Consider the following 13846-nt stretch of genomic DNA (forward strand, 5'->3'; position numbering starts at 1 on the left):
ATTTTTAAGCTTATTTATTTATTCTGAGAGAGAGAGAGGCAGTATGTTTGAGGGAGGGGAAGATAGAGGCAGAGAGAGAGAATCCCAAGCAGGCTCTGCACTGTTGGCTGTACAGGGCCCAATGCAGGGCTCGAACTCATGAACCATGAGATCATGACCTTGAGCTGAGAACAAGAGTCAGATGTGTAACCGACTGAACCACTCAGGTGCCCTGGTTGATATTTTTTAATTAATGGGTTTTCTTAATTTTTTTAAATATTTATTTGTTTTTGAGACAGAGGCAGACTGCAAGCTGGGGTGGCGAGGGGCAGAGAGAAGGAGACACAGAACCTGAAGCAGGCTCCAGGCTCTGAGCTGTCAGCACAGAGCCCGACATGGGGCCCAAACCCACAAACTGTGAGATCATGACCTGAGCCGAAGTCGGACGCTCAACCGACTGAGCCACCCAGGGGCCCCTAATTAATGGGTTTTCTTAAACAATTTAGGTTTACAGAAACAACTGAGAATTACCACTCACTCCTCAATTCCCCCCAATTCCCGTCTCTAACCCTTTTTTGCATTAGGTGGTACCTTTGCCAAAATCTCTGGGACAACACTGATACATCATCATCAACTGCAGTCAAAAGCTAGGGTTCCCTTTCAGTGATGTACCTTCCGTGGGTTTGGACAAACATGTAGCTGTCCTTCCAGGGTCACGGAGAGTAGGCGTTTCTCTGCCTCAAACATAACACGGATGGTGTGTCAGAGGTCACTCTGTGTGTGGTTCTCTCTCGCTCCTTCCAGCTTGTTCAAGGGAAAAGCTAAGTCTGGTGCAAGGATGTCCTCATCTCCTCTGTAGGTCTTGACTGACTTGCATTAGCAAGGAGAGAGCAGGTCTGCTTTCTGCAGGCACAGCATGAGCTGGCCAGTATTTAACAAAACAAAACCGTTTTGTTTCCCTGGAGGTAGCCTCCTGTTTGTGGTGCAAAAGCTGGTTTTTCACCCACCAGAGTAAATTAAATCTGGCTTTAAGAATGTGAAAACAGGGGCTGCTGGCTGGCTCAGTTGGAAAAGCCTGTGACTCCTGATCTTGGGATTGTGAGTTCAAGCCCCACATTGGGTGTAGAGATGGCCAAAGATAAATAAGCTTTTTTAAAAATGTAAAAATGAATGGTAGATAAGAAATGGTAACTACCTCCCATGACTATAACAGACCCCTGTGAGAATGAGAAATAATGACCGTAGGTTAGGAAATAAGGATTTTCAAGGCTCAAGGTTCAGGCCTCTATTTTTTTTCCATTGCTGAAAAATAAGGTGTACAAATTTTTATGTATTTCTTTTCCTTAACTGTCTTTTTTAAATGTTTATTTTGAGAGAGGGGGGGAGAGGAAGAGCACACAGGCAGAGAGAGAGAAAGAGAATCCCTAGCAGTCTCCACGCCATCAGCTCAGAACCTGACACCAGACTGTAACTCAGGCACCCGGAAATCATGACCTGAGCGAAAATCAAGAGACAGATGCTTAACCGACTGAGCCACCCAGGTGCCCCAAATTTTAATACACCTTTGGTGCAACATTATTTTTATTTATTTTTTTAGTGTAACATTTCAATATTTTGCAAATTTTGCTTGCATCAACCGAGTGCTTGAATATAGCCTAGTAGCTGTTGAATCACAAATTAACCATCGCTTTTGCAGTCATTTTCACTGCCTGTAGATCAGCACTGTCCACCAGAAATACGATGCAAGCTGCATGTCATTTTAAATTTTCTGGGAGCCCCATAAAAAAAGAGGAGGTGAAATCAATTTTATCATACATTTTCTGTAACCAAATATCTCCACAATGTTATTCTTGCAACTTGTGGTAAATACGTTGAAAAAATATGCTGAAAAATATGTTTAAAAAAGCCCACCATCACGCTAATGATAATGTTATAATAATCATCTATTGATATTAAGAGTAACCTATTAATATCTCGAAATTGTGAAAGATGCATTTTGCTTTTGTTTGTACTAAGCCTTTGAAATCTAGTACATAATTTATGTCTGCAGAGCATCTCAAGGAGGGTGCTTTTTTTTTTTAAGATTTTAATTTTATTTGTAAGTCATCTCCACACCCCACGTGAGCTTGAACTCACGGCCCCAGATCAAGAATCACACCCACCACTGACTGAGCCAGTCAGTGGAAAGGCACCCCTAGCCTTTCATTGGAAATACTTTGATCTGTATTGTAGGATTTGCAAAATGTACAGCTGAAAAGGTAGGTTGGCATATGCAAATTGTTCCAAACATGTGTTAAAAAGTTTTCTGAGCTAGCCACATTCCAAATGCCCAGGGACCAGAGAGAGCTCAGGCTACCATTTTGGAGAGCCCAGGTATGGACCCTTCGGGTGTGCTCAAACCCTTCCCCCTGCACACCTACCTATGAGTAAAACTACAAGAAGAAAATGGAAACCGTACATGAGAGTGACTCCCAGCTGCCACCACTATCGGTAATGTGTCACCTGTGCAATTGTTTAGCCCCTGGGCTTGCACAAACACAGGCTGAGCCTGACACAGCTCCCGCAGTGAGGGGTAAGCACTGAGAGCCTGTCCACCTCCTTCCCTTGACACTCCACTCCTGGGCAGGGATCTGCGTGGCTGACCCCTATGAGGTCACGGTGATGCAAGACTTCTTCATCGACCTGCGGCTACCCTACTCTGTCGTGCGCAATGAGCAAGTGGAGATCCGGGCCGTGCTCTACAATTACCAGGATGTTGGGGAGCTCAAGGTGGGTTCCCGGGGGGGTGGGGGCAGAGGAATGATGGAGAGCTTGGATGGTTGGGGGAGGTGGCCGTGGCACCTGCCCCCCTGACTGATACTCTCTCCCTGGCAGGTGCGGGTGACCCTGCTCTACAACCCAGCCTTCTGCAGCCAGGCCACCGCAAGGAAACCATATCAGCAGATTCTGAACATCCCAGCCAAGTCCTCAATAGCCGTGCCTTTTCTCCTCGTGCCTCTGAAGGTCGGTCTCCATGAGGTGGAGGTCAAGGCTGCGGTCTACAATCGTTTCCTCATGGATGGTGTCAAGAAACCCTTGAAGGTCGTGGTGAGTCCTTGGGGCACCTGCAGTCCCTTGTCCTTTGGGAGAGGCTCCTGTCTCCCCATGCTGTCAACCCAGGTTGGAGACACTGACTCTGAGACACCAAGAGTGTCCGGTGTCCAGCTTAGGATGCTTGGGAGTCCTACAAGTTCGGAAGCAAGGCCAGGATTAGGGTGAGTAAGTGCGAAACACTTACATTTTCACTCTTTCCTAGTGATGAACATTCTCAAATATAATAGAAGATCAAGTCTTCAATAAAAATAAAAGCCTCATATCATCTTTCCTTAATATTTTCAAGCAAAATGTGAGATCATAAGAGCAACAGTGTTTTAATGCAATATTGTAAGGAATCAAAATTAATGCCAAAAAATCCATGATACACAAAAGATCGAAATTTTAAATAGAGACAGTGCCAAGTCAAACCACAATAGGAGCCTGAAGCTAAAGGACAAATGAAGGCCCCCATCTACGTGTCTTTTTTAATGGTTGAAATTGTTTAGTGGTTAATTTTCCCCTGTAACGTTAAAGTCATTGAAATAACAATGAAACATTAAAAAGCAAATGATTTAGTGTGGAGGTTCCTCAAAAAATTAAAAATAGACCTACCCTATGACCAGCAATAGCACTGCTAGGAATTTATCCAAGGGATACAGGAGTACTGATGCATAGGGGCACTTGTACCCCAATGTTTATAGCAGCACTCTCAACAATAGCCACATTATCGAAAGAGCCTAAATGTCCATCAACTGATGAATGGATAAAGAAATTGTGGTTTATATACACAATGGAGTACTACATGGCAATGAGAAAGAACGAAATATGGCCTTTTGTAGCAACGTGGATGGAACTGGAGAGTGTTATGCTAAGTGAAATAAGCCATACAGAGAAAGACAGATGCCATATGGTTTCACTCTTATGTGGATCCTGAGAAACTTAAGAGAAACCCATGGGGGAGGGGAAGGAAAAAAAAAAAAGAGGTTAGAGTGGGAGAGAGCCAAAGCATGAGAGACTCTTAAAAACTGAGAACAAACTGAGGGTTGATGGGGGGTGGGAGGGAGGGGAGGGTGGGAGATGGGTATTGAGGAGGGCACCTTTTGGGATGAGCACTGGGTGTCTTATGGAAACCAATTTGACAATAAATTTCATATATTGAAACACAAAAAAAAAACAAAAATAAAGGATAACAGAGCCTAACTCAAAAAAAAAAAAGAAAATGATTTAAAACTGACAGCGTTATATTACAGTGAAATATCTTATTTATACCCAAACTAGAATTTATAATATTTATTTCCTTAATGGAACCAAACTCTTTTTTTTTTTTTTTTAGATTTTATTTTTAAGTAATCCCCACACTCTATGTGGGACTCGAACTTACAACCCCAAGGTCAAGAATCCCATGCTCTTCCATCCAGGCAGACAGGCGCCCCCAGGAGCACAATCTTAATTATCCCTTTTATCAGGGGTCCCAGTGTGGCTCAGTGTGGCACCAATGAGAAGAAACCCCAGAGGACACCGGAGCCTACACAAGGCTCCCCAGAGCCAGTGTGTCCACAACTCCCAATTCTGCACCCTCTGATGCTGGTAGCTTGAAATCTACTGTGGCAGGGATGTTTGCAGGATGGAAACTGCCAGTGCCACAAATCAGGATCTTTTCTTCCTGGAGAGATGGCTACCAAATGTTTACCAGCATGCCACGGAGGAGACTGGGTCTCCAAAGGAAAATGTGTGCATTAGTACCAGCTTCAAGGAGAATGTGTGATGGAAGGGCACAAACAGCAGCAGTCCAGCATGGAAGGAGAGCTTCACTTGGGACACTGATAATAAGATAGCCCCTAGTTTAACTGAGCGCTTACTAAGTGCCAGGCATTGTACTCAGCACTTTATGCACATTCTTTTATTTTAAGGACATTTGAGAGGCAGTGGGGGTAAACTGACTCCCAGTCACAGAACTAGGATGGGTGATGCCATCGTGCCCATGCCCTGCTGATCAGCTGTGTCTGTTCTTTTATTCACCTGACTTCCCCCTCCCCCATCCCATCCCAACACTGTTCAGCCTGAAGGGATCAGAGTCGACAAAACTGTGGCCGTTCACACACTGGATCCAGAAAACCGGGGCCAAAGTGAGTCAGCCACAGCAGAAGGGTGAGACCTGGGGGTGCGGGGTAGGGGATGAATCAGGGCCTTGTGGGAGAGGGTGACACCATGGGTCCCTCCCATTCCACTGGCAGACGGAGTGCAGCGAGAGGAGGTCCACGCCGCAGACCTCAGTGACCAGGTACCAGACACAGATTCAGAGACCAGGATCCTCCTGCAAGGTGAGCTGCCACTGACCCTCGCCCAGGAAGGCACAGCTCTGGAGAAGGGGACCTAATTTCTCCTAATTCTGGGCACGTATACTACCGTGTGTCCCTTGCCTCCACTACAGCTAGAACAGCAGGCCACCTCCCTGATCTGTTTTATAGAGGGTTCCAGGCAGTATTTAGTTCAGCAAATAGCCTTTGCTGATAGAGAAGCTTAAATGAGAAACAGTATAGTTCAAGAGCAGGAAATTCTGGAACTAATTGCCTGAGTTGGACGACTGGAGCCAGAAGGGAAAAGAAGTTCCTGGAAAAGCACCTTGTAACCTGTAAGCTGTAAGGTTTTGGGGAGAGACCCTTGGTTTTCTCATCTGTGATGGGGTGAATAATAGTACCTATATCAAAGGCTTGTTGAGAGGATTAAATGAGATACTGTCTGATGTTTCTCTAGAACAGCGCCTGGCAACAGCATTAAGCATGATCTAAGTATTGGTGACGATTGTTCTAGAATTAATCTGCCACTTGTAAGAGGCTCAGGGAGCAGATTTCTGTGAAGCATAAGACCCCCTTCCCTACAAATGTAGATACCCTCCCCACTCCCCTACCCCCGCCTCCTACCTCCTACCATCACATCCCCTCAGCCCCCAACTGCCCCGGACCTCTTTGGCACTGGCTGCCTGGAGCCTGGGATCGCTGGGGACAGCCCTGACCCTTCTCACCCCACCCCATGGTGGGTGAGTTGCTTGAGCCCTGTCCTCCCGCCCGGTTGCAGGGACCCCGGTGGCTCAGTTGACTGAGGATGCCATTGACGCGGAGCGACTGAAAAACCTCATCGTGATCCCCTCGGGCTGTGGGGAGCAGAACATGAAAAGCATGACGCCCACGGTCATTGCCGTCCATTACCTGGACCAAACGGACCAGTGGGAGAAGTTGGGACCCACAAAGAGAAAGGAAGCCTTGCAGCTCATCGAAAAGGGTGGGTCTGCCTGGGAGACCCTCTCTGCTCCAGCCACCTCCAGAGCAGGGTCCTCCCTGAGACCCAGGCCCCTTTCCAGGCCACGCCCTTCCTCTAAGCTCCTCCCCTTTCAGGATCCCTTCTTTTCAAAGACCTCCCCTGACCTTTGCCCTCTCTGAGACCCTGGGCCCCTCTGAGCCCTCTAGAACTCCCTGTCTCACTGAGGCCCCCTTGCCCTGAACCCCCTTGAGATCCTTCGCCTCTCTGAACCCCTCTCCTCTGAGAACTCCTTCCCCTTTTAGAAGTCCCTTCCGCTCTCCCAGCAGACTTCCCTGCTCAGCCCTGAGCCCCCTCATTCCTCCCTGAACCCCTGTCTCGCCCCTCAGAGAATCCTTGTCCCCTGAGCCCCTCCACTCAGCCCCTGCTCCTCTGGAGACACTTCTGGCTTCCCTGCAGGGTACTCCCAGCAGCTGGCCTACAGACAGGACAATTCGGCCTATGCGGCCTACCTGGACAGGAAGCCCAGCACCTGGTGAGCGGTTCTGGCACCCCACTGAGCAGGCCCACCTGGGGTGTTCCAGCCAGGTGTCGCCCGAACACGCTGTGCTATGGACCCTCAGCCCACAGAGATGAGGCGCCCACCTTGAGCTGCCACGTGGCCTGTGGACATTAAGCGCCCCCTGTGGCTAGGCTGGCGCCTGACTTGGGTGGAGAAGCTGGGCCAGCTTGTAGGCCCCGCCCCTCTCTGCTCATTGGCTTCCTGGAATGGCAGTCTCTGGATCCCGGAGGCGATTGGCTGATGCTTTGTGCCGCCCACAGGCTGACAGCCTACGTGGTCAAGGTCTTCTCTCTGGCTTCCAACCTCATTGCCATTCAGGCCGATGTCATCTGCGGGGCGGTCAAATGGCTGATCCTTCACAGGCAGAATCCCGACGGGGTCTTCCGGGAAGATGCGCCCGTAATGTCCCAAGCAATGACTGTAAGAAGCATGGGTTTCGGGCAAGCTGGGGGAGGGACGACTGGAGTCACAGGATAGACAGGAGAAAGGCTACCCCTCAGCTGAGAGTGTCACTTTCCCAATGCAAAGACCAGAGACCTTCAGAGGCTAGTGCAACACCGAAGTCCCTCCCCCTTCACTCTGAAAATATAGAACCCTTCCCAGCTGTGGTTCTCCAAATGTGGTCCCCAGGCCAGTAGCTGCATAATCACCTTCAAACTTGTTAGAAAAGTATGATCTCAATATAGACTTGAGATGCAGGAATCAGAAACTTCAGGAGTAGGGCCTAGGAATCACAGTTGCTACAACACCCCCTCCCCATGCCATGAGGTGCTGATGCATGCATAAGGTGGAGAATCACTTCCTTAGCCTGACATGTCAGATTTCCAATCACACCATCCCCCTACCCCCATCACATGCCATCTGTACTGCAAGGAGCTTTGCTCTATCCAGCCACAGGGCCTTTGCACATGCTGTTCTCACTGTCTGGCATACCAACCCTGGTCATCCTACAGGGAAATCTTTCCTGATCTCCACAACTGAGTCACACTCCCACTGTCCATTCTCAATGCCACATCCACTTTTCCTCCTGCACAGCACTCATCAATTTGTAATGATATATCTACTGGTGAGCCAATTGGTTCATGTCTGTCTCCCCTACTAGATGGGGAACACTATGAGGGTTGGGGCTAGTGTCTAGTTCTTGCCCACCATCTTATCCACAGCACCAGCAACAATTGCTGAATCAATGAATACTGAAAAGTGTGGCCCACCTAGGGAGATACTGATGAGAGATTCAACCCTGCCTTGACCTGCTGACCCTACAAGAGGTTTGGTCAGCATGTGGGGACACAGTGGTCATACTATCCTTGTTTCTTGCTTCCCATTCTAGGGTGGCTACCAGGAGAATGAGGAGAAGGATGTGTCCCTCACAGCCTTTGTTCTCATTGCACTGGAAGAGGCTAAAGATATTTGCAAGCAAAGGGTCAATGTAAGTGTCTGCCACCCTCTCCTTCTCCCCTCCCTACCCACGGCACATCCACCTTGGAGGGTGGGCTGTTGCATTCAGGTGATTCCCGGTCCTCCCAGTGCAATAGCAGCCACCACAGCAGCCATAATGCCCATAAAACCATAATAATTCCCAGCATTTTTTGAGCATTTAACTAAGATGCTCATCTAGGTGCTGCACATGCTAAGTCCTGTAATCCTTCTAAGAGTCCGAGACGTAGGCTACTCTTCTTATCCCCAGGTTACAGAGGAGAAAACTAAGACAGAAAGAGATCAAAGAATGGGTCCTTTCTGCCTGCTTTACCCTGTCCAGAGAGTGTCAGCCAATTTCAACAAAAGCCCCCTCGGCCTGCTTTCCCCATCACTGCTACATGATCAGTGCAGCATACCTTGCTGCTTCCCTGAAGAAAAGGCACAACCCAGACCCAAGAACACATCAAGGCTACTCTCTTAGTCCAGGAGATCTTTTAGGAAATTTTCCAAGGGGCCCATGTCCCCAAAGGAAATGATTACAAATATTGGCTCACGGCTGTCTCTTTTTCCTCTGGTTTTGGTTCTGAAGCAGAGAAGCTTAGAAAGATGGACTCCCGAGAGTCTCTGCAATTACTCCCTCTGCTTTGTCCTGGGGTTTGAGAGTGGTTTGTTTGACCTTAGCTTGCCAAGTTAGAGAGCCCAGGATTTTGCCTCAGGCAGCTGCCCCTCCCTTCATCGGGCTCAAGATAGAGGGGACAGGGCTGTTGACTTGAGGGCCTCAGAGGGACCCAGGCCGTTCTGGGCCCAATAATTCCTTTCTCCCTGCCACCCAGCCTGCCCAACAGAACTTGGCTGCCTTCCTTGGGGAAATAGCCAGACCAAACCTACAGCTTTCAGATACCCATAGGTTAAATTCTGATTGGCCCACCCCGGGTCAGGTGGTCATACCTGGTCCAATCAGCTGAGGGCAGGAAGTAGGTCTTACTGGGCAAATATGGCTGCTTCCACTGTGGCCGAGTGAATGAAAGACCGAAGTTTCTGCAAAAGTTAAGAGTGGATGGAGAACAGGCAGCTGGGCAGGGAAGCTGGGCAGCTGGGAAAGGATTAGTTTCTGCTGCAAGGCACCAACATTTTCTTCTACAAAATGGCAACACTGTAGCAGGATTCTTGCAGAGAGAGTCGTGACATAGAGGCTTATTTTCCAGGAAGCAACTTTATTCGTGCCAGCAGGCTCAGTTGGGTTCATACCCTAAGAACTGAGCCCCTAACTCCAGGTGGCATAGTGTTTTACATATATTTTACTCCTTTGTCTCCCATATATGGTAACACACAAACATGCAGTCTGATCAAGGGATCTCATGTTACAGGGTCATGAGGGATGTCAAGTACTCTTATAGCCAGGTTGCCTGAGGTTTTGTTTTTGTTTTCTTTTGTTTTTCCTTAGGGAGGGGCCCTACCACAACAGTATAACTGAGCATAGCATAGGCTATAGAAGCAGATTGCTGGGGTGCAGATCAGGAGTGTGCTGGAACTAGGGTGCCTGGGTGGCTTGGTCGGTTGAGCCTCTGATGTCAGCTCAGGTCATGATCTCCCTGTTAGGGAGTTCCAGCCTGGTATTGGGATCTGCGCTGACATCTTGCAGCTTGGAGCCTGGAGCCTGCTTCTATTCTGTCTCTGTCTATCTGCTGCTGTCCTCTCTCTCTCTCTCAAATACCAATAAACATTAAAAAAAAAAAATTAAAAAAAAAAAAAAGTGTGCTGGGATCAGTCTGTGAAAGCCAACCGTTAAACTTCCAGGGCTTTCACAAGCTAGTTGTTAAACACAATCATTCTTTTCAAGCAAATTATGTAAACTGACTTTAAACACTAAGCATTAAAAGCAAAGGTAAGAAACGCTCAAAACTCATCACTTCCTGATTGTTTCATTACTTTCCCTCATTATCTATGACAAATCTATCCATCTCGAGGTTATGTACCTATAAGGTGGAAATGCTATCTAATTCTGTGCTACTGCCCCCCTCCGCCCAACTCTGCATTCACTGACTCCACATAGTTTGAAATTGGCCACGGTAATATTTACACCAAGAAAGTTGGCGAACGCTGCACATCATGGCTTCCTCCTTCCATCATCTCTCTGGGTCTCAATCTTGTCATTCGTGCAGTAGAGATGATGATGAAAATAATGCCAACCCCATAGGATCCTGAAGTTCAGCGATTGCCTGTGTGACTGCCATATAGTAAGTGTTAAGTGTGAAGCTGATGATTAGAGAAGAGGTTTCCCAGTGGGGTGCTGAAGCTGGGTCATGCTAGGTCATGAGTGTCTATCTGCGACACATATTCTCCCCTTTATGTTGAGGGCCATTACGTTGGTAGCTTGAAATTGCCCACAGTGGGATCATTTACACCACAGTAATCGGCAGGCGATAAAACAGACCCCTGGCCCTCATACACACTCCGGAGAGCTGGTGCTTAAACTGTTACCAAAACACCACTGGGTATATAAACTATCCCAGGCACATCAGAGTTACTCAACAATGAGGCAGTTCACGGAGACTAAAATGTCTGGAAAACCCAAAAAAGAAAAAAAAAAAAAAAGACAGATTCTAAACAAATATGTCCCAAGGACAGAATCCTTCCTCATACCCAAGAATTCGCATTTGTGTGATGCTTACCAGCTCTCTGTGGTTGCAATGTCCAACTTACCAGAGAACCAATCCTCTTTCTCACAGAGCCTGGAAAAGAACATCAATAAGGCAGGAGATTATATTGAATTCCACTATAGGAACCTGCAGAGACCATATTCTGTGGCCATTGCAGGCTACGCCCTGGCCCGATTAGGCAGGCTGAAGGAAGATCTCCTCGAAAAATTTCTGAGCACAGCCCAAGGTGAGTGGCAGCCTGGTGAAGAACAGAGGCATGCATGGCCAGGGTTTGGGGGTGGTCATCTTGAGCTGGCATGTGGCTCTAAGCTATGCTACGATGGGCAGCTTCAGGTTGAGCTGGAGTGGATGGTGCTAAGCCCTGCTTGGTGAATGGCTCTGAGGTGTCAGAATCCTCACTGTAAGCTACACAAGCAAGAAGGTAGCATCATTCATTCAACAGCTATGTTTTGAGCACTTGCTATGACACAGGAACAAGGACGTGGGCTCTGACATCAGACAGACCCAAATTCAAATCCCCCTCTGCCACATTCTCACTGTGTGACTTTGTAAAAGTCACGGACCCTCCCTGGACCTCATCTGAAGAAGATACTTACATCATAGGTGGTTGACAAGATTAAAGGAGTAATGTAGGTAGAAGGTCTAGCATACAGTGAGAGCTCTATTCCGATGTGTTGTCATCATTATCTCAAGGGTAATTAGGATTAGATAAGATAATGCCATAGGGAATTTAGCACAGTGCCCAGCACACAGTGAGCACTTAATCATTGGCTCAGGTAATATACTGCATCAGGTTTGCACTCACTGATGTAACATATGTCAGGACATATACTGAGGTGGTTTAGCACAATGGAAGCTTGTTGTTGGTGGACAGCTCTCTTCCAGACAGTCATGTGGAGATCTGGGCCTCTATCTTTTCATGACTGCCACCACGGGGTGCTTGGGATCCACTCCATCTAAGCATAAGGGGAAATGGTCAGGTGGATTGTTTAAGGGAGGTAGACCAGGCATGGAAGGGGCCCCTAACATTGCCAGTGTCCATTCCATCATCCAGAGTTCAGTCATGTGGCTGCACCTGCCTGCAAAGACATATGGGAGATGCATTGCAACTGTGTGCCCAGGAGAAGGGAGCAGTGTTTTTTTTTTTTTTTAATGTTCATTTATTTTTGAACAAGAGAGCGCAAGCATGGGAGAGGCAGAGACAGTGGGAGACAGAGACTGCAAAGCTGGCTCTGTGCTGACAGCAGACATCCTGATGTGGGGCTTGAACTCCTGAACCATGAGATCATGACCTGAACCAAAGTTGGAAGCTCCACCGACTGAGCCACCCAGGTGTCCCTGAGGAGGGAATGCTTTTTAATGATGATCTCTGCCACAAGTGCTTTTGTGAGCACTTGGGACATCGCAGTGAATACAGCACAGCCCTTGCCAACATGGTTCACACTCCAGTTGAGGAAACAAATGAGTAAATAGATTGCTATAGAGCATCACAGTGCTAGGACAGGACAGCACATGATGTTTTAAGAGACAGAGGGAGGGCCTCACAAACTCTTGGGGTGCCATTGAAGCTGAATTGTGCAGGATGGGATTAACCGGGAATACATAGAGGGTACAGAATATGAAAAGGCCCAGGAAGTAAGAATGATGATGGAAAGTTTAGGGAATCTCCTGTAGATCAGTGGGGCTGCAGTTGAGAATTGAAATGGAAGAGTGAAGGTTAATGAAAGAAGAGAGTGAGGCAGGAGCCAGCAGATTGAGGGCCTTGGATGTCAGTCAGGACACCTGAACACCAAGAAGTCTATTGTGAGTCTTTTTCTGAGTTTTCTTGAGCCATCTCAGGCTGGACTGTGCAGTGAGCATGGGGAACGGGATGGGGGGTGGTGCATCTCTTTGCAGAGAAGACAAGTTGGGAGGAGCCTGGCAAGCACCTCTACAACGTGGAGGCCACATCCTATGCCCTCTTGGCCCTGCTGCTGCTCAAAGACTTTGACTCTGTACGTCCCATCGCCAGCTGGCTCAATGAGCAGAGATACTACGAAGGTGGCTATGGCTCTACCCAGGCAAGTGACCCCATATCCCCCAGGCACCTGCATGCCTACCTCCTCTGGCTTCCCACTGGTCTCCCAGAGAACATGTTAACCAAGAGGGGCAGTCCTTCTGTCCCACAAGCCACAGTGGCTGTAATGGAATTGAGAGGTCAGGATTTTTTAGTTGTGAACCCAGTGGTGGATTCCAGACTACATTCTGGATGCCCAAGCTGTGTTCTGAGCCTCCTGATATCTAGACCATGTTCTCAGTTCCACCAGGCTCCCAGTATTAGCTCATATCTTCCTGTGGTATCTAGACCAGGATCTCAGTTCCACCAGCTCCCAGTGTTAGTTCATCTTATTGTGGGTTCTAGATCATGTTCTTGGACATCATCTAGGACATCATATAAGCCTCTCTGACCCAGGAGACTGGGTTCTAGGACATGGTTTCAATAGCCTCAGGCTCCAGTTGACCCCTTTCTTCCTGGCAAGCTGCCAGTCTCTGTCCATTTGAAATCTAGAGCATATGATCAGTATCCCCAAGCTCCAAATTCATTCCTTTTTTTTTAAATTTTTTTATTTTAACGTTTATTTACTTTTGAGACAGAGAGAGAGCATGGGCAGGGGAGGGGCAGAGAGAGAGGGAGACACAGAATCCGAAACAGACTCCAGGCTCTGAGCTGCCAGCACAGAGCCCGACGCGGGGCTCAAACCCACGGACCACGAGATCATGACCTGAGCCGGAGTCGGACGCTTAACCGACTAAGTGACCCAGGCGCCCCTCCAACTTCATTCCTTTTACACAAATGGGTTCTAAACACATTCCCAGTGGCTCCAAACCTTTGTCCTAGACTCTGCCCTGGATGGGT

The 13846-nt window shown here is 48.0% G+C and overlaps 1 protein-coding gene across 2 annotated transcripts in view; it reads left to right on the forward strand.

The window, feature by feature from the left end:
• LOC131510744 (complement C3-like) overlaps positions 1-13846 on the forward strand; it is a 40703-nt gene that overhangs the window by 19520 nt on the left and 7337 nt on the right. Inside the window, exons 20-30 of one of the 2 annotated variants that reach the window (XM_058728254.1) lie at positions 2606-2748; positions 2854-3066; positions 5114-5180; positions 5289-5375; positions 6130-6333; positions 6769-6844; positions 7132-7291; positions 8202-8300; positions 11020-11176; positions 12847-13239; positions 13300-13316. In XM_058728254.1, coding sequence (XP_058584237.1) covers positions 2606-2748; positions 2854-3066; positions 5114-5180; positions 5289-5375; positions 6130-6333; positions 6769-6844; positions 7132-7291; positions 8202-8300; positions 11020-11176; positions 12847-13239; positions 13300-13301 — 1601 coding nt within the window. In that variant the 3' untranslated portion in view covers positions 13302-13316. Of the gene's footprint in view, positions 1-2605; positions 2749-2853; positions 3067-5113; positions 5181-5288; positions 5376-6129; positions 6334-6768; positions 6845-7131; positions 7292-8201; positions 8301-11019; positions 11177-12846; positions 13240-13299; positions 13317-13846 lie in introns of those variants that run through there. The other variant, XM_058728255.1, reaches the window with a different exon arrangement.

This window comes from Neofelis nebulosa, chromosome 4 (genome assembly GCF_028018385.1).
Source record: "Neofelis nebulosa isolate mNeoNeb1 chromosome 4, mNeoNeb1.pri, whole genome shotgun sequence".
Classification (NCBI taxonomy): domain Eukaryota; kingdom Metazoa; phylum Chordata; class Mammalia; order Carnivora; family Felidae; genus Neofelis; species Neofelis nebulosa.